Source organism: Melospiza melodia, chromosome 10 (assembly GCF_035770615.1).
Source record: "Melospiza melodia melodia isolate bMelMel2 chromosome 10, bMelMel2.pri, whole genome shotgun sequence".
Lineage (NCBI taxonomy): Eukaryota > Metazoa > Chordata > Aves > Passeriformes > Passerellidae > Melospiza > Melospiza melodia.
Window position 1 is genome coordinate 15,661,658 of NC_086203.1, and position 18,417 is coordinate 15,680,074.

General features: G+C 54.8%; 3 protein-coding genes across 3 annotated transcripts in view; all 3 read left to right on the forward strand.

Annotated features, from left to right (window-relative positions):
- The first annotated feature begins 87 nt into the window (after nucleotides 1-87).
- Nucleotides 88-2,655, forward strand: HYAL2 (hyaluronidase 2). The gene is made up of 3 exons (XM_063164522.1): nucleotides 88-1,204; nucleotides 1,826-1,915; nucleotides 2,050-2,655. Exons 1-3 carry the CDS (start codon nucleotides 278-280, stop codon nucleotides 2,461-2,463), a joined length of 1,431 nt encoding a protein of 476 aa, XP_063020592.1. The 5' UTR covers nucleotides 88-277; the 3' UTR covers nucleotides 2,464-2,655.
- Nucleotides 2,656-3,744: 1,089 nt separating this feature from the next.
- LOC134422454 (hyaluronidase-1-like) lies at nucleotides 3,745-5,777 on the forward strand. Its single transcript, XM_063164524.1, has 3 exons — nucleotides 3,745-5,032; nucleotides 5,160-5,249; nucleotides 5,339-5,777. Exons 1-3 carry the CDS (start codon nucleotides 4,136-4,138, stop codon nucleotides 5,654-5,656), a joined length of 1,305 nt encoding a protein of 434 aa, XP_063020594.1. The 5' UTR covers nucleotides 3,745-4,135; the 3' UTR covers nucleotides 5,657-5,777.
- A 10,770-nt stretch (nucleotides 5,778-16,547) lies between these two features.
- Nucleotides 16,548-18,417, forward strand: part of LOC134422456 (6-phosphofructo-2-kinase/fructose-2,6-bisphosphatase 4) — a 49,742-nt gene continuing 47,872 nt past the window's right edge. Inside the window, exon 1 of the mRNA XM_063164533.1 lies at nucleotides 16,548-16,620. Within this exon, the coding sequence (XP_063020603.1) occupies nucleotides 16,569-16,620 (52 nt within the window). The 5' untranslated portion in view covers nucleotides 16,548-16,568. The remainder of the gene's footprint in view (nucleotides 16,621-18,417) is intronic.

Here is an 18,417-nt window from a genome sequence, read left to right on the forward strand (position 1 = left end):
CCCCGGCGCTTTGTCTGCCCGGCTCGAACAAAGGCAGCGCCGCGCCGGCACCCGGGAGAGCACGAGCGGGCGAAGCCGCTCGGGACCGGGATTCCCGAGAAGCAGCCCTCACCCGGGGCTCTGCCCGCACCCTCCGGGCGCTCTCTGCCCCGGGAGGGGACTCGGATCGGGGTCTGCTTTGGGGGGTGCGGGCAGATCGCCCCCTGCCTGCACCCCCTCCTGCCGGCCCCGCTTTCTGACTCTGTTCTCCCGCCGCCCCCAGGTCCTGTCGGGCAGGATGCGCGGGGGCTCCGCGGCGGCGGTGGCTGTTCCCTGGCTGGCCCTGCTGGCCTTGGCCCGGCAGCCCCCCGAGAAGCCATCGGCCGCCCCCCATCTCACCCGCCGGCCCTTCCTGGTGGCCTGGAATGTGCCCACCCAGGACTGCAAGCCCCGCTTCCAGGTGTCCTTCGACTTCAGCATCTTCGACCTGGCTGCCTCCCCCAACGAGGGCTTCGTGGGGCAGAACCTCACCATCTTCTACAAGGAACGCCTGGGACTCTACCCCTACTACACCCGTCAAGGTGTGGCCGTCAATGGTGGTGTCCCCCAAAACAGCAGCCTGTCCGAGCACCTCGCCCGCCTCCAGGAGGGCATCGAGAAGTACATCCGCTCATCCACCAAAGAAGGGCTGGCCGTCATCGACTGGGAGGAGTGGCGGCCTGTCTGGGCTCGCAACTGGAAGCCCAAGGATATCTACCGGGAGGCTTCACAGGGACTGGTGGTACAGCGTCATCCCACCTGGCCCCCTGAGAAGGTGAACAAGCAGGCAGCGTTTGAGTTCGAGTCGGCCGCCCAGGAGTTCATGGTCAAAACCCTGCGCAAGGCCAAGAGCTTCCGACCCAAACAGCTCTGGGGGTTCTACCTCTTCCCTGACTGCTACAACCACGACTACAGCAAGAACAAGGAGAGCTACACCGGGCAGTGCCCAGACGTGGAGAAGTCTCGCAATGATCAGCTGAAGTGGCTCTGGAAGGAGAGCATGGCGCTCTACCCCTCCATCTACCTCGACCCGCTCCTGGACTCCACTCCCAACAGCCGCAAGTTTGTGCGGGCGCGGGTGATGGAGGCCATGCGCATCTCGCAGAAGCACCATGACGATTACTCCCTGCCTGTCTTTGTCTACACCCGGCCCACCTACCTCCGCAAGCTCAATGTGCTCAGCCAGGTAGGCCTGCACCACTGGGACCTCCTCATTCCAAGCCCTGCACATCTGGGCTTTGGGGTCAGCTGAGGTGCTTCCTCTGCCTGTGTATTGCACCTTGTTCCCATGGAGCAAGGTGGCTCTGGAGGCTCGTGTTGGCACTCATGGTGTTACTGGCACCCCATGGTTTGACTGTTTCCATGTGGTGGGAAGCAGCACCATTTGGCACGGGGCTGGCAGCTGGCCCCAGGGAGCAGGAGGAGTGCTTCCTCTCCTAGGACCCCCAGCTCAGCCCTTCTCTGGGGTAGATGATGGGGTGCCACAAATTGTTTCCTTTATGGATGGGATGTCTGGCACCAATGGTGATTATCTCCAGGAAAGTGCCTGGGATGTACTGCAGGACTCAGGTCCTGGCAGCTGGAACCCTGAGGTGTGTGAGCCCACAGCTCCTGTGCTGTGCTGGCTTAGCCCCTGAGGAGGAGGGCAGTACTGGGAAGCCTGGCCCCCAAGTTGTTGGGACAGTGCCTTTTCCCTGGAGTGGGGATTGGGTCCCTGATCCTGCAGTGGACGCTTTGGAGCACACTGTGCTGGGGCTGTGGGTGCTGCGTGGGCTCTGTGGGCGCTAACCAGACCCTGTCCCCACAGGCAGACCTGATCTCCACCATCGGAGAGAGCGCGGCTCTGGGTGCGGCTGGGGCCATTCTGTGGGGTGACGCAGTTGACACCAGAAACAGGGTAAGTTTGGGGTCAGTGTGGGGGGTAGATGGGTGGAGGGATCACCTGCCCCAGGGGAGGACCAGTGGCTGAGCTGTCCTCCCCATCTCAGTTGCTTCTCCCTGGGTCTCACCCTGGTGCTTCCCTTTCCCTAGGAGTTGTGCCAGTTAATGAAAAACTACCTGGAGGGGGACCTGGGACGCTACGTTGTCAATGTCACGACAGCAGCAGAGCTCTGCAGCACCACGCTGTGCCAGGGCCGGGGTCGCTGCCTGCGCCAGGACAGCCACGCCGATGTCTTCCTCCACCTCAACTCTTCCAACTTCCAGCTGCGGCGCCGGGATGCTGACCACCCCGAGCGCCCCCTCTTCTGGGCCGAGGGCCAGCTCTCCTCTGCTGACACACTCTTCCTACGGACCCACTTTCACTGCCACTGCTACCAGGGCTGGCAGGGCAGTGGCTGCCAGACACGTGCTGGCCCCCGCAGTCACGCCCCCGGCCCTTTGGCACCGCTGGGACTTGGGGTGCTGTTGCTGCTTGCAAGCTGGTGCTACCCGCCCCTGGACTGAGCTGCCCTTTTCTCTGGCGGTGTAGGAGGAGCCTATTTAAGATATCTCTACCCTGCCTGGGAGGCAGCTAATTATGGAGGGCTGTCCCTCACTGTGGCGGTGTGGGAGAAGAGCTCTGCGGTTGCCCCATCTTTGCCCACCCTGCTGCAGTGCAGGTGCCCTTCATGGGGATGGGGGGAGGAGGGGGACCCCTCTCCTGTTGTAAGGAGAGGGATGGGGGCAAGAGGGACACGGGGGCGGGGAGCGGGTGCTGCGTGGTGCTGATCCCCCGTGTGCTGCCCCACACTGAAGTGCTTTACCTCGAATAAAGCTGGGTCAGACTGAGAGCTGTGGGCTGCTGTGGGGCGAGGCGGGCACGGGTCCCTCGACTCGCGGATACAACCTCCGGCACGGGGCGGCGGGAAGCGGTGTGTGTTGGTAAGGAGCTCGGGGAAAGCTCTGCTCTGCTGGGAACTGCCCCGCGGAGTGGAAGGAGCCGGAGCCGCGTGGGCAGCCACGGCCGGGCCACCCACGTGGAGCCTGCGTGCGGCCCCGCCCCGGCCCCGCCCCGCGGGATTCCCCGCCTGGCCCAGCCCCCGGCAGTGCCCGGGATGCGGGGTTGCAGTGCCCGGGATGCGGGGTTGCAGTGCCCGGGATGCGGGGCTGCAGTGCCCGGGATGCGGGGCTCTGGAGCCCCCGGCAGTGTCCGAGATGCGGGGCTGCAGTGCCCGGGATGCGGGGCCGGAGGGAGCCCCCGGCAGTGCCCGGGACGCGGGGCTCTGGAGCCCCCGGCAGTGTCCGAGATGCGGGGCTGCAGTGCCCGGGATGCGGGGCTGGAGCCCCCGGCACCGCGGTCGCCATGTGAGGACGCCGTGCTGCGCGCTATGGCCGGGGGTGGGTTCAGCCCCGCTGGGCCGCGCCCGCCCCTGAGCTCCGCTCTCCCGTGCCACGAGTGTCCCCCAGCGGTGCCCTCGCGTGGTTCCTTGTCCCCGACACCGCCCTGCTCTGCCTGTGCCCGTGCAACCTCTCGGGCCACTGCCCTGTCCGGAGGGGTGCCCGTGGGCATGGAGCGGCCCCGGGTGGCACAGCCACCTCCCTGCCCACGCTCCCCCGCTGCAGTGAGTCCCCGTGCGGTGCTCGCTGTGCCGGCTGTCCCGTGCTGTGAGTGTCCCCAGGCAGTGCCTTTCTGTGCCTCCTGCCCCCCTGTGGCTGCGGAGGTGTCCCATGCCACCGCGGGCTGTGTCGCGTCGGGTCCTGCCCGGTGCCGTGCGCTCCCTCCCGGCAGTGCCCTCCTCCCGCCAGGGAATGGCCGGCGCTCTCCGCTTGGCGAGCGGCGCAGCCCGCGTCCATCGCCGTGACCTTGCTCCCCCCGCGCCGTCCGTGTCTGTTTGTCTTTCCAGCCCACTCATCGCCGGCCAGTCATGGGGTGTTGACTCTGCGCATTCCTTCCCTGCCGAGCCCGCCGCCGCCGCTCCTTACGCGGGGCTGACGCTGCCGTCCCACGCCGGGACTGCTCTGCTGGGCTCCAGCTGCTGATAAATTCGGGGGCTTTGAGGAAGTGGTGACCCTGGGTGACCGGCACCGCTTGGGAACGGAGGTGCGGATTACCGCCGGTCCTGACTTGGGGATAAAAGCTTCAAGGTCTCAGCTCTCCCCAGACAGCTCCAGGACTCACCCTGAGCACACCAGCTCCATGGCATCAGCGTGGTCCTGCTGGCTCCTCCTGCTGCTCCTGCCTGCCCTGACCCACGCTGGGGGGCCCGGTCCTGTCCTCGTCAACCGCCCCTTTGTCACCATCTGGAACATCCCCACTGAGCGCTGCGCCCAGGAGCACAATGTCACCCTCAGCCTGGAGGTCTTTGATGTGTTGGCCAATGACCACGAGTCCTTCACCGGGCAGGACATCACCCTCTTCTACAGCGACAAGATTGGTCTCTTCCCCTACTACACATCTGAGGGGGTGCCAGTGAATGGGGGGCTCCCCCAGAATGCCAGCCTGGAGGCTCACATCCACCAGGCCACCCAGGACATCAAGGTGACCCTGCCCAGCCCTGACTACGCTGGGCTGGCTGTCATCGACTGGGAGAAGTGGCGCCCACTGTGGATCCGCAACTGGGGCTCCATGGAGATCTACCAGCAGAAGTCAGAGGAGCTGGTGCAGCAGCAGCACCCGCAGTGGCCTCCCAAGGAGGTGGAGGAGATGGCCAAGCAGCAGTTTGAGAAGAGCGCCTGCGATTTCATGAACAGGACCCTGTGGCTGGGTGAGAGCCTCCGTCCCAGCGCCTACTGGGGCTACTACGGTTTCCCTGACTGCTACAACAATCACTTTGATTTGCCCTACAACGGGACGTGCCCAGATGTGGAGCAGCAAAGGAACAAGAACCTGTCCTGGCTCTGGAGGAGCAGCCGGGCGCTCTACCCCAGCATCTACCTGCCCCTGTGCCTCAATGGCACCAGCAAGGTTCTCCCCTACGTGCGGCACCGCGTGGCCGAGGCCTTTGCCGTCCAGCAGGGAGTCCTGGACAGAGCCATCCCCGTCCTGCCCTACTCCCAGATTGCCTTCGAGCACACTCTGCACTTCCTTTCCCAGGTGACGGGCATGTGGGGATCGTGGGCACCTCTTGGGCTGATGGGCTGGCACCAGGGAGTCTTTATCTCTGCTGGGGCTGTGTGGGGGCTTTGGGCACTGCTGACTTCTCCTCTCCCCGTGGCTGCAGGAGGACCTGGTGAACACCATCGGGGAGAGTGCGGCTCAGGGTGCTGCTGGCATCATCTTCTGGGGCAGCCTGGACTACAGCACCTCCAAGGTGAGTGCAGACAGTGGCATCAGCTCCCTGTCAGCAGGAAGCCCCTGTTCCTCAGCTGTGCAGGGCTGTGACACCGAATGCCATTGCAGGAGATGTGCCTGAGGCTGAAGGACTACGTGGAGGGTCCCCTGGGCCACTACATTGTCAATGTGACAGCCAGTGCTGCCCTGTGCAGCCAGAGCCTGTGCTCCGGGCAGGGCCGCTGCGTGCGCCGGGACAAGCAGCAGGGCTACCTGCACCTGGACCCCTCCCGCTTCTCCATCGACCTGCACGCTGCCAAGCCCTGGCTGGTGACACAGAGCCTGGAGCCTGGGGAGGACATCTCCACACTGGCCAAGGAGTTCAGCTGCCAGTGCTATGACAAGTGGCAGGGACCCCGCTGTGACACCCAGGGCTTAGACAAGTGACCCCCCACACAATCCTCCCACTCTGGGGACGCTGGGACACACAGGGTGACACTACCTCAGCACTCTTGCCATGGGGTTGAGTACCTGACTGTGGGACTCTTAATAAAACCAGGAAGCACCAGCAAGTGTCTCCTTGTCTTCTGCTGCAGCACGTTTTGGGGTGCAGCACGTTTTTGGTGCTTGGGGCACCACTGCTGCCTTGTGGCGCTGCCAAGGGCTGTCCTTTGGGCTGGGAGCTTGAGAGGTAATGCCTCAGAGAAACCACAGGAAAAAAGAAAATTTATGGGAAAAGACATAGGAAGAGGGGATGGTGGGGGAAGAGGATGAGAAATGGAAGCATGATGGGGAAAGAGTGGAGGTAAAGGGGGTGAGAAGATGTGATTGTGTGGCTGTAGTTGAAGGAATGTGTGCTCCAATCCCTCACTGTGCACAGAGGAGTGGCCTGAAACCAATACCCCCACTTTGATTTTCCCCTGGATAACCCATATGCAAAGCAGTTAAACCCACAAATGATATGCAAAACCACTGATTTCTGTAACCCAGGCCACAGATTAACTGTACCTATTTCAAAACAGTTAGGAGAAGGCATGAAACCCTGGCCCAGCTGAGATGTTGGCATCTTCCTCTGGATGTTCATCTTGGGGTGGGGAAATCACATGCTCATTTCTCTGATTTTAGGCTCTAATTCAGGTAATCTCTCCTCTTTGGGACTGCACTGCATGGTACTCTGTGTGTACTGGGGACTTACAAAGCTGCACCCTTAGTTTTTAAGCTGGCTGGTGTAAACCATTGCAGAGTTACAACATTTCTTATGTTCACTTCTTATTATTGCGTTGAGGAGGATCTGAGAAGATACCACTGGAAACATAATTAGGCCTTTGGATTCCCTAGTCACAGATTTCAGAAACATACACTCTGTTATTACCAAGCTCTTTGACAAGCTGGGGGCCCCTGAAAAAAATTAGTCATAATTGGATTTTGGCCCAGAATTAATAGTTTTATCTAATTCTTATAGAGATAGCTTGGTAAATGTATGTTAATATTGGAAACAATATTATCTTAGTATTTTTTGTATGTGAAATGTGATTTAAATTACATGAACACTCAAACACGCTCCTCCCAAGTTACAGGAAATCTGATATTTGCTCTGTATTAAATGCTGAAATTGAAAGCAAAGTTCACCTTGCTATTCACACAAAGAAAATTACCGTGAATTTCAAGTCTTCCTTATGCCTGGAAGGGATCAGAGCTGTGTGCTTGTAACTTGAGGTAATTTAATATGCTTCAAGTATTCAGCTACTGGTGCCTAATTGGGGGCTGGTCTGAGCTTCTCCTGGACAGTATTATCTCAATCCATTAACCAAAGTAAGCACTGAGGTTACTTCATCAGGAAAGAGGTGGGTTACCTCATCAGGAAAGAGACATTTCCTCGGGAGCTGCAGAGGCTCTGGCACTGTCAGAAGCCACAGAAATCCTGCAGAAACCCTGTCTCCAGGTCTGGGCTTGTGGCTTTTCTTAAAGAAAAGGGAGGATGGGAAGTGACAGACTTCCCTTATTTCTTGAAACAGTTCCTTTTCTTGTTATTGAAATACTGCAAACTTAGGCATGAATGCAGTTTGCCACTTTCAAATAATAGCTTTGAATGTGTAAGAGGATTGGCTTTATTCATCCTACTTATTGTAGCTCTTCTTCTGTCCTTGCCCCTCACACTGTGTCTAAAACCACCCAGGACACTGGATTTCATGTAATTTAGCTTGTCTTGCTCCAGACTCTGAGGAATGGAGACTAGAAAGGCACTGCATGTGGTGCCAGCAGACAATGTGGAAGCATGGAACATCTGCTGGGTGTTTTTTTCCAGGTCTGAAAACCTGTCCCTGTGTGTGGCTGTGTGAGGCAGCCTGCCAGAGCCATCCCACATGGCTGGGGTGTGCTGGGGAGCAGCCAGCAGAGACCCAGGCACGGCCCTTGTGTGGGCACAGCTCTCCCTCTGGGGATGTGCTCGGGGTGCTAGCACAGCAGCTCCTGTTCTCCATGCTCTGGGGACTGACCAACCTGCTGTGGGCACGGCTTGCTTGTCCTCTGCATCACAGGCTTCACACTACATCAGTTTCTAGGCTTTTTCAATGTGCTGCTCTAAAAAATGAGGGAAGACTGTCACTTAGAACTGTCCTTACATTGCCAGGTTTTTCATTTCAATGGCTCATTATTTTTTGTCTACGATGCTTAAGACTCATATCTCCACAAATAATCCCAAGTATTTACCATAGTTAATTATCCCAAACAGAGAGAATTGAACTGCTTAGAGTTCTGAAGACAGAATGATAATTTTACAATCTAAAATGAAGATATCTGTAGTGAGGAGCCTTTAAATGCTTTGTTGTAACTAGGACATAAGTAGTTCAGCTGAAGGCTAAGGTCTAGATTAAGTCTTGCATAAAACAGATGGAAGGAAGCCCTTCCAAAGAATTCACAAGCTTCTCAGATACAAACAGGAAATTAGTGGCCTGTTATTAGCCTAATAAGAAAAGTTCTCATCTGCCTCATTCCCCTGACTAAATAACTCAGAGTCTGTGTAGAGACATTTCCCACATTGTTAGAAAGCAGTTTAGTCTGACACTGAGACATTGTTTTCAGTTTTGCCTGGATTAACAGCCTGCACCTAAGGTTAGATGACCAAGGAGGTGATGTATTTGGGTTGTTTTAGGACCCCATTAGCTATCACTTGCTGTTGCATTTCACTTCATCCAAAGATCTGGACTGAAGCCATAAAACCAAAATCAGGAGTATGTGTTGCAGATCCTTCCAGACCACTTCTGCATCTCTTCCAGCTGGATGCTGAGCTTCCCCTGTTCTACAAGTACAAACCTTTCCTGGAAGAAATAAATCCTTCCCAAAAGCAGCTCACAGCAACCGTGTGTTGTGAAATTAAAGAGATGGCATGTGAGTCTTTAGAATGCCCTTTATTCCATCGGCAGTGTGTGGGAGGCTCGTGGCACACAGGGCTGGTCACTCAGAGCTCAGGTTGCTCCGCGGGTGGCAGCTCAAGGGCAGAGGAGGGCTGGGGCAGGTTTTGGTCACTCAGTTTGGCTGCAGCTGCAGAAAGCCCCCCTAACTCACAAACACCCTGCTCCGCTGTGCCCAAAGCTCCCAGGTGAGCTGCTCAGCCAGCAGGAGCAGCTGAGGAGACAAGAGAAACATGAGACCAGGAGGAGAAGGAGGAGGAGGCAGCAGCACAGAAACTGCCTCCAGTGACACTTGAGCCTGTGAGCAGCTTGAGGGGCTGCCCAGAGCAGCAGAGGTTTCACTGGCTCTGAATAAAGCACCCCCCTGTGCCAGTAGCACTGGAGGTGTGCACAAGGCTTCACTGCTTTCCTGTTACTGCTTTTAACCAAACTTGCCACTTCTTTTTCACGTGCAGTGTCAAAGTTCACTTCTGATTATTGTTTCAAAAGTGAAACATCAGCTCCTACAGAAATAATTTCCAGAGCTTCAATGCCAGACTCTGTATCCCAACCCCCTCAGTGTCACTCAGAGCAGCACCGACTTGAACACAAAATTTTCAAGCCACCAGTTACCTAAAGAGGAAGTGGCTCTTTCTTACAATGCCTTTGTATCTCTGTATCTCTGTTTTGTTTGAAAATCACTCACTCCAAACCTTTTCCCTTGCTCAGGCATTTCTAGAAAAGAGGTGAAAAGGTTTATAAAAAACAAACCATACTTAAGAAAGATCTAAAGTTGTCTTCAGGGACCACAGGCTCTGCTACTGCCCTGGACCTGACATCCCTTGTTTCCGAGAAGCAGCAGGAATATCAGCCTTCATTCCTCTGATTCACCAGATTGCAATTTCAGAAGTTACTTGGAAACAACAAAAGTGAGCCCTGAAGCACCGTTTGTGGGCTCGCAGGGAGTGTTTAAACATCCAGCACAAACAGCAGACCTGGCTTTATGCTGTACAAACAAAAATGCCTCTGCGCTGGAGAACGTGTCCCACTTTGTTCCAGAGCTTTCTGAATTTCAGAGCCATTCCTGGGGCTGGGCAGCAGAGCAGCACTTCCACCACAAGAATGTGGGCGCAGCTGCAGCTCCTTTGTTGTGAGAGCTCCCGGCCAGCCTGGGCAGGGCTGGGCTGGGGGTGCAAGGGCTCCCAGGTTTTCTGCTCGAGAAAAGTCTAGCTGGTGTTTTTCACTGCTGGTGGGACTCTCCGAGGCAGAACACTCGTCCTGTTTGCAGCATCTCCGCTGCTCTGATTTGGCAGCAGCTTCCCTCCTGGTTATTTTCCACCCTGGGGCTCTGAAACAGGCTGAGCAGTGTCCTGTGCTGGCATTAGTAAATCAGCAGGAGCGTTATCAACAGCCTGAGGAGGTCAGAGGGAGGCCCTGGGAGTGCTTCCAGTGAAGCTGCTGGCTTGCACTGTATAGAACACCTTGTAAACTCATTTTCCTCCAGTAATATGTTAAGCACGAAGCCATATAGTGCTCCAAACTCTGCTCTAATCTGCTGGTGCAGACTGCGAGCAAACACCAAATCATATAGCAAAACATTTTGTGGGAACTGTCCTGCATTTGACTGTAACTTCTCAAGAGGAAAGATTTGATTTGACAGGTTACTGGTCCTATTCCCCAATTAAGACATAAACAGTTGTAATCCTCTGTGCTGTTGGGCAGAGTTCAAGGTTAGTTTTAGCAAAAACAAACCAAGCTAGAACTGAAGCAGAGGGGAAAAAAACACAAAACAAAACCCAAAATTTGGAGGCAGAACCTGCCCACAGTGCAAAGCCTATATTCTTTATTATCTTATTTGTTTTAATACACACCAGCTGATACCTGCACACAGCAGATACCAGCTGAGATAACAGGCAGGGAGTTCAATATTTAAGGCTTGGCTTTTCTCACCATAGCAACAAATCTGTGAGGAGAGTGAGAGGACATGGCTGGCTGGCAGCATGCAGCCCAGCTGGCTGCAGTGGGCAGGCAGCCTGAGCCTGCCCCAGCCCCACGGTGCCATGCAGAGCCCCTGTGGGCGTGTGGGCACGGGCACCCCGCGTGCCCTGGGCACTGTGGGCTGTGCAAGCCACCAGCAGAGCCAGCACACAGGTAGGTGTTTGCTTCCTTGTCTTCGAGGCAGCTGGGAAAGAGGGTGGTCTCTGTTTAATCCTATTTTCCTGTTATTAAATAGTGCAGGTGGTGACCCTTGAGTGTGGGTCTGCTCTCCCCGATGCATAAATCAGCTCCTGGGGCACAAGTGACTCTTCACAGTCACTGGCCTGGAGCAGAAGAGCCCTCCAAAGGTACCCTTTCCTCCCTGCACCTCTGCCACCCTTCCAAAACTAGCTGAATGAAACAGATTCTCTGCCATAAATCCATGCTGCATTTATTCACACGGACAAACACCTGTGTTGATTTTTATTTCATGGATTAACACTTGTTCATCCACTGATAGAATTTGTTGAATCAGTAATTACATTCCAATTGAATGAAATAATTTGAAAATCTGTCACCAGAGTCCCATCACTGTCTGAAACCAGGTGAGCCCAAGAAGAATTGGCACCAAAATCTGATTGGAGCTAATCCTCAGGGTTGGCTTCAGGATGTTTATCAGAAGGGTCATGAAACCTTTTCCACTTCAGTTGTGATTAGAAGACATAGTATGAATGCTAATTTTCTGCCAGGTACAAAAAAAAAAAAAAAAAAAAAAAAAAGAAAAAAAAAAGCAGGAAAAAAAAAATAAAAAGCAAGCACCATATCTTTGTTTTCTAAGCAAGGAAACATTATTCCTATCTATGCAGGTTTATCACAAAATACCTACCAAAAACCAAGAGTAAGAGGATCAATCTTTAAAATGCCCTGATCTGGGTTCTTGGTAGATAAATGGATGTAAGAGTTATTTTAACAAGGCAGTTAATTGATGAGGAATCCCCAGAAGAGACACACACCAGACTATCAATTTCCTTTGTGGCCCAAGCTCGTCATTTATTTCTTCTATCACCCAGACTGGGTGGAAAGAAATGCAACACCAATGCAAGCAATTTGCCAAAAAAATGTGCTTAATATAATATTTATATAATCTTCTTACATGCTGCCTGTTGTGAAGGGGAGCTGTGATTAAAGATACATTTTTTCTTAGTCAAAGGTTATGGAAAATCTCAGTTGTCTGGGATCAAGAAACAACACTTGACTACAGCTGCACGCACAAATACTGAGCAGCACAAAAATAGCACAACAAGCACTCCAGCAATGCACATAACAAGATTTGCCTCTTCCAAAGAGCCTGAGAAAGGCCAGGCGAGCTCCCGGGGTCTGACCAGACTGGAGATGATAATTCCCACCCAAAGATAAGGCTTCACAAACATCTTAAGTCTCCAGTCTTGGGGGACCTTAACATGCTCCTATGCTTCAGGACAAGGACATACCTGAATTTTTAAGATCTTACAGTTTAGACAAAAGAAACAGTTCAGAGAAAGGGAAAAAAAAAAGGTACAGCATGAACAGTGGCTACAAGGTAACTACATTAATAATTGTATTAACTTTTTCTTGCTGGTTCACCTGTTGGTTTCTGCCTTTTATTCTTCTCTTGCACACTCACAATTTGGGTAAAGATTGCAAATATATCTTTAAGAAAGAATTGTGTTATCTGGCTGAACTGAAGGCAGTGCAATCCTGCATGTGGCCAATTTCCAAGGAATTTAACAAAGAACCCAATGGCTTAAACCTTCCAATGAAGCTGATGAACAAAAATCCAATTGATTTCCTCATCTTTAAATTATTATCATCCAGAGGTAAAAATTATTGGGTCCCATTAGAGCAGGAGGAACGTGACCTGTGAAGAACAGTCACCAGGATTGGTGTCCCCAGGCCTGCCCCAGCCACGTTGCTCTGATAAGCCCCATCAGATGATTCCCCTTGCCAAGCAGCTGAAGGAAAAATGTATTTTTGTGGCCTTCTCTTCAGTTCTTTGAAACCACAAGCCACATGTAGGGAAAAATATTTTCCAAGGCCTGTAAGTGCAGCAATTTTTCCAGTTTAACTATTTTTGAGAAAGGGCACAGGACTAAGTCAATCATTTTCCAAATGGATGACCCTGCTTGCTCGGTTTACCCAAGTACAAGCAAGGGTCAAACATCCCAGGCAGAAACTGGTGAGTATTTACCTTGAACACTCTTTTTTCCTGCTGAGTTCTCCTAAATGCAAATAAATTACCAGATTTATTTTTTTTCCCCCATGAATCTGTTCCTAGTTCCACTTGCCAAATTAACTACACCTCACCAATCTCAACAAAATCTCAACAACCTCATCAATGGCTGGCCACACAGATCTTGAGCAAAACCCAAGATTTCCAGCAAGTTTTGCTGTTAATACTTGCCCTGGTTTATCAGTGGTTTAATCTGCTTTGCTTTTAAGAACACTGAAGCCCTCTGCAGAGTGAGGACCCTGCAGTGCAGCTGCTGCACACAAAGGCCACGGTGTGCCTTCCCACCTTGGAAAAAATGCTGTGGAGGAGGACAGACATGGTTAATCAGAGGAGAAAGAGCAGAAGGGGCTGTGTGGTGGCCCTGAGGCTGTGCCCAGCAGCAGGGCAGGGTCACAGCTGCCTCCTGCTGCTGCTCAGCCCCTTTTGTTCTGCCAGGAGCAGTGCAGGCTCCCGGCTGACACCGAGCCACATCTCCCTGCCCAGCGGGACAGGGGGCTCACTCTGAACCTTTGCACCAACACCCAGCAGTAAGGAATCCTTGCAGATGGGTGGTTGTGTTGGATTTTCTTTGTTTTTAAGCCAGGGATGTGAGGGTGAGCTGCTGCAGTGCCCAGCCCCCTGAGCTCCATGTCTGGCTGTGCCTCACTACCTGCTGCTTCTCGCCAGCTGCAGAAAAACCTTTTTTTTAAAATAAAACATAGGGATAAGGTTTCACTAAGCCCAGAAACTGTGACTAAAAGATGTTTCACAGGGAGAGCAGATGAAACAAAGGGCCTCTCTCCTATCCCAGGGCTCAGAACTGTATGATATTTCTTTAGAGAAATTCTCACACAATTCCAGTGGCCCTCACTTCAAGCTGGAAGCAGTCAGAGTTAACTAAACCTATTTTTGCACTATGCCATCTGTGCCAGTGACAAATGCTCTGCTCCAGAGCAGCACAGGGACATGGGGGCTCTGAGCACCCACCACATCATCCCCCTCCTTCACTGCTGCTCTTTGCAGTGGACAACAAAGCTTGCTAATGTAGAAAAGGACACAGTTCTGTAGAGTCACTTGAGCTCCTTGGAAGATAAAGCAAACTAGCCATTAATATTTCGATGAAATCATGGGGAGTTAATAAGGATTAAGGATAAGTGCTGTCCAGAAGGGGGACACAGGTGACTCCCACCGCCACAGAGCCAACACCTGCACTGTGGCACCTCCAGGAGCTGTTCAGCTCTAGGGCTGCACAAGGAGCTGCATCTTTGACAGCTCCCTGAGAGAAAAGGAATTTCCCTCAGCATTGCACCAACAGTGCTAAGCTTTTCTCTTGTGTTTTCCCTCAGCTGTGACAGCCTAGCATTGCAGAAGCAGCAGTAACCCAGCGCTAGCTCTGAGTCAGCACACACACACACACATGAAGGAAGGGATACCAAACACCCCTATGATCTCAGCCACTGAGTTTCCTCATTGCTGGAGGCATCACCACCTGCAGATAAGCATGCAATTCTCCCTGTCTAAAAAATCCACACCAACAAACCACCCTTTCTTTCACGTGGCTAATTTCTACCAGCAATTCAGAAGCTGTACTTTATTAACTGAAGTTTTAAAGCGTCAGGTGATGGCCAAGCAGAGCCAACACAGTTACAATGCTAATGTTGCCAGTGGTGGTCTGAAACCAGCTGCACAAACAGAAAACTTAGAGATTACTCCAAGTCAACTTGGAGACAACTGTATCACTTGGAGACAACTTGGGATGCAAGATGGAGGTGTGTAGGTAAATGAAAAGACATCCTGACAAGGTGAAGAACATTTGCATATGAATTTTATGCAAAACAAACAAAAAATCTCTTCATTCCATTGCTTATGTTGGCCATTTTCATCTTAAAAGGGGAATTATTACTGATTTTTCACTAGTAAGTGGATTTAGACTGATGCTTCCTGAACCTTCCTTCATGTTCTGTTTGGCCCCCCTCTCATGTGCAGTGGAGTTTCCCCCTGCCCACACTGGTGCCTATCTCTGCAGGCCAAAGGCACGGATAACTCCCCTGAGCCCAGAGCTGCCTCTGCAGCTCCTCAGCCCAGAGAATAACAGTGTGATAACAGCCCTGGAGCTTTACACACACCCATTGAGTTCATGCCTGCCTCGGGGGGACAGCCCAACAAAATTACAGAGCCGTGAGGAAAGGCAGCCACAGAAATAACGTGTCCCAACCTGACCAAAATAACAAACGCACTTCAGTATCACCCTAAGGATGGTATAAAGACCGAGAGGACTTTTGTCATTATCTCAAGCTGGTGTTAGGGGCAATGCTGTGTGTGTCCTCAGGGATCTGTATGCGAGGGAAGCACAACCTGCAGCCCGGAGCGGGTGGGCGGCTGTGCCCCGAGTGCACACAGGGGCTGTGTGTGCCCAGACGCTTTCACCGGCACCGCTCCGGCTCCCTGCGAGGCGCATCCCGGCCCTGGCTCCCCTCCCTGCCCTGCCCTGCCCTGCTCTCGGTGGGGTGAGCTCGGCTGGCTCAGCGCTGGCTCCGCGGAGAAACTGCGCGGGTGCTGCTGAGCCCGGCCCAGGGCTGAATGCTGAGCAGAGGCCCATTGCTGCTGAGCTGAGCTCCATTGCTGAGCACAGGCCCATTGCTGTGAACCCCATTGCTGCTGAGCACAGCCCCATTGCTGCTGAGCACAGCCCCATTGCTGTGAGCCCCATTGCTGCTGAGCCGAGCCCCATTGCTGCTGAGCTGAGCCCCATTGCTGTCAGCCCCATTGCTGCTGAGCCGAGCCCCATTGCTGTGAGCCCCATTGCTGCTGAGCACAGCCCCATTGCTGTGAGCCCCATTGCTGTTGAGCCGAGCCCCATTGCTGTGAGCCCCATTGCTGTTGAGCACAGCCCCATTGCTGTGAGCCCCATTGCTGCTGAGCGCAGCCCCATTGCTGTGAGCCCCACTGCTGCTGAGCCGAACTCTATTGTTGTGAGCCCCATTGCTGCTGAGCCGAGCTCTATTGCTGTGAGCCCCATTGCTGCTGAGCGCAGCCCCATTGCTGTGAGCCCCATTGCTGCTGAGCGCAGCCCCATTGCTGTGAGCCCCATTGCTGCTGAGCGCAGCCCCACTGCTGTGAGCCCCATTGCTGCTGAGCGCAGCCCCATTGCTGCTGAGCCGAGCCCCATTGCTGCTGAGCGCAGCCCCATTGCTGTCAGCCCCATTGCTGCTGAGCACAGCCCCATTGCTGTCAGCCCCATTGCTGCTGAGCGCAGCCCCATTACTCCGGGCACTGCCGACTCCCAGCTCCAGCCCCCAGGCTGCATTCACACCCAGCTCTCCAAAATGGCTACAGCCGCCCCACCTCCCTCATGCCCACTTAATTTTTACTCGTTAATTTATTGGTTTATTTTAAATTTCTCATGTTAACAAAACACGAAGCCCCGGAGAGCAGACGGCGGAGGGACGGCCGCGGTGCCGGCACGGAGCGGGCGATGCGGTGCAGGGGGTGCCGGGGTGCGGTGCGGGGGTTCCGCGGCCGTGCCCGCGCAGAGCTGCGGGACCCGCTCCCCAAACCCCTCCTGCACCCCGCGGTCTGGGGGCGGAGCGGGGGCTCCGGCGGGGCGGGGGCTGCCCGGGGCCGGTCCCTCCGCCCGCCCCGCCCCGCCCCGCGCGGGGCCGCACACCCGCGGGCAGCTCCGCGGGGCTCCCCGCGGCCCTCGCTCCGAGCCCACCTCCGCCGCAGCCTGCCCAGCCCGCCGCCCATGTGGGGCTGCCGCCGCCGCGGCCGCTGCCCGCAGGGCCGGCGCTGCCGAGGTAGGACCCCCGGGACACCCCCGGACCCCTCGGAACGGGCTGCCCCGCCGCTTCTCCCCTCACGCCCCCGGCTTCCCACGCGCGGGGCGGCCCTGAGGGACCCACGCGCGGTCAGGGCACGGCTGAGCCGGGAAGGGGGTGTTGGAGGTGGTGTTGGAGGTGGTGTTTTCCTGGAGCCTTGCTCGGGATTTTCCCTCCTGGCTCCACCGGCATCTCGGGAAGCTCGGCCGGTGGGAAATGGGAATTGCGGCTTGTGCTGGAGCAGCCCTGGGTGAAGGAAGGGTTGGGAGATGTGGCGTGCAAAGAGGGACTCGTAGTGTAGCAGCAGCTGTTTGCTTGCCGAGTTATTTTTGGAGATTGCTGCGCTGTGATGGACTTTTTTTTTTCCCCAACTGTCTGTAGGAAGGCGGGTTTACATCTCACTTCTCCAAGCCACGGTGCTCTCCATTTGCCGAGGAATGGTGTAAAAGCGGTGCTTAGGCAAATAGCGATCTAACTGGGTAGCTCTTCTTCCCTTATTCTTAAGGGCAACTCCATAAAAAGCGCACGATCTGCACCTTTTTTATCTGCCTTCGTGAGGTTTGGCTGCTGGCTCGTTGGGGCCTTCCCTGGAAAGGGCTGGCTGTCCCTGGGGGCCCGAGGCCTGGCATGTTTGTCAGGCACTTTGTGTAATACAGGGTGACAGCTGTGATGCAAGTGCACCAAAACTTCTGCCTGTGGCCTTAGTCATGGTTATGTTTGACTATAATTTCCCCACGTCCTAGGAAAATTGTATTAGGTAGGCTGGGAGATGAAGCAGGCAGTGCTGCTGCCGTGGGGCAGGAGGGGAGGCAGGGGTGGATGTGGCAGTGAGGGTGCTGTGGAGCAGGGATGGATGGATGTGGCAGTGAGGGTGCTGTGGGGCAGGGATGGATGTGGCAGTGAGGGTGCTGTGGGGCAGAGATGTGGCAGTGAGGGTGCTGTGGGGCAGGGATGGATGGATGTGGTAGTGAGGGTGCTGTGGGGCAGGGATGGATGTGGCAGTGAGGGTGCTGTGGGGCAGGGATGGATGTGGCAGTGAGGGTGCTGTGGGGCAGGGATGGATGGATGTGGCAGTGAGGGTGCTGTGGGGCAGGGATGGATGTGGCAGTGAGGGTGCTGTGGGGCAGGGATGGATGGATGTGGCAGTGAGGGTGCTGTGGGGCAGGGATGGATGGATGTGGCAGTGAGGGTGCTGTGGGGCAGGGATGGATGGATGTGGTAGTGAGGGTGCCATGGGGCAGAGATGTGGCAGTGAGGGTGCTGTGGGGCAGGGATGGATGGATGTGGCAGTGAGGGTGCCATGGGGCAGGGATGGATGGATGTGGCAGTGAGGGAGATGTGGGGGAGGGATGGATGGATGGATGGATGTGGCAGTGAGGGTGCCATGGGGCAGGGATGGATGGATGTGGCAGTGAGGGTGCTGTGCTCAGGTTTGGTAACGGGACCAGGACCCCGGTGTCACACACAGCTGGGTGTCACTGGGTGCAGAGTGGCTCTGCCCACTGAGTCACAGCTTGCTCTTGTTTACACCATCATCCCTTTGCTTCTGCCAGCCTTGCAGTGGGCAGCTGCTGCTTCCTCCGTGCCTGACCCCACCGCAGGGCATGGAGAGGGGTTCAGTGAGGTTGGGGTTTCAGAACCTCCCAGACTAGCAGGGGACCCCCATGGAACTGTTGAAATGTGCTGATGGCCATTGCTTTGTGGCTGAATGAAAACCCCTGGGCTGCCCCTTTGGCCTTTCCCATGGTGCTTGTGCTGGTGTCCCCCATGAACAGG

What these genes read in the sequence shown, in the direction of transcription:
- HYAL2 (XM_063164522.1), top strand. Translation starts at nt 278, where the DNA reads ATGCGCGGGGGCTCCGCGGCGGCGGTGGCTGTTCCCTGGCTGGCCCTG. An exon ending in AGCTCAATGTGCTCAGCCAG is followed by an intron (nt 1,205 to 1,825) that starts GTAGGCCTGCAC and finishes CTGTCCCCACAG; the next exon opens with GCAGACCTGATCTCCACCAT. An exon ending in CAGTTGACACCAGAAACAGG is followed by an intron (nt 1,916 to 2,049) that starts GTAAGTTTGGGG and finishes CCCTTTCCCTAG; the next exon opens with GAGTTGTGCCAGTTAATGAA.
- LOC134422454 (XM_063164524.1), top strand. Translation starts at nt 4,136, where the DNA reads ATGGCATCAGCGTGGTCCTGCTGGCTCCTCCTGCTGCTCCTGCCTGCC. An exon ending in CTCTGCACTTCCTTTCCCAG is followed by an intron (nt 5,033 to 5,159) that starts GTGACGGGCATG and finishes CCGTGGCTGCAG; the next exon opens with GAGGACCTGGTGAACACCAT. An exon ending in TGGACTACAGCACCTCCAAG is followed by an intron (nt 5,250 to 5,338) that starts GTGAGTGCAGAC and finishes ATGCCATTGCAG; the next exon opens with GAGATGTGCCTGAGGCTGAA.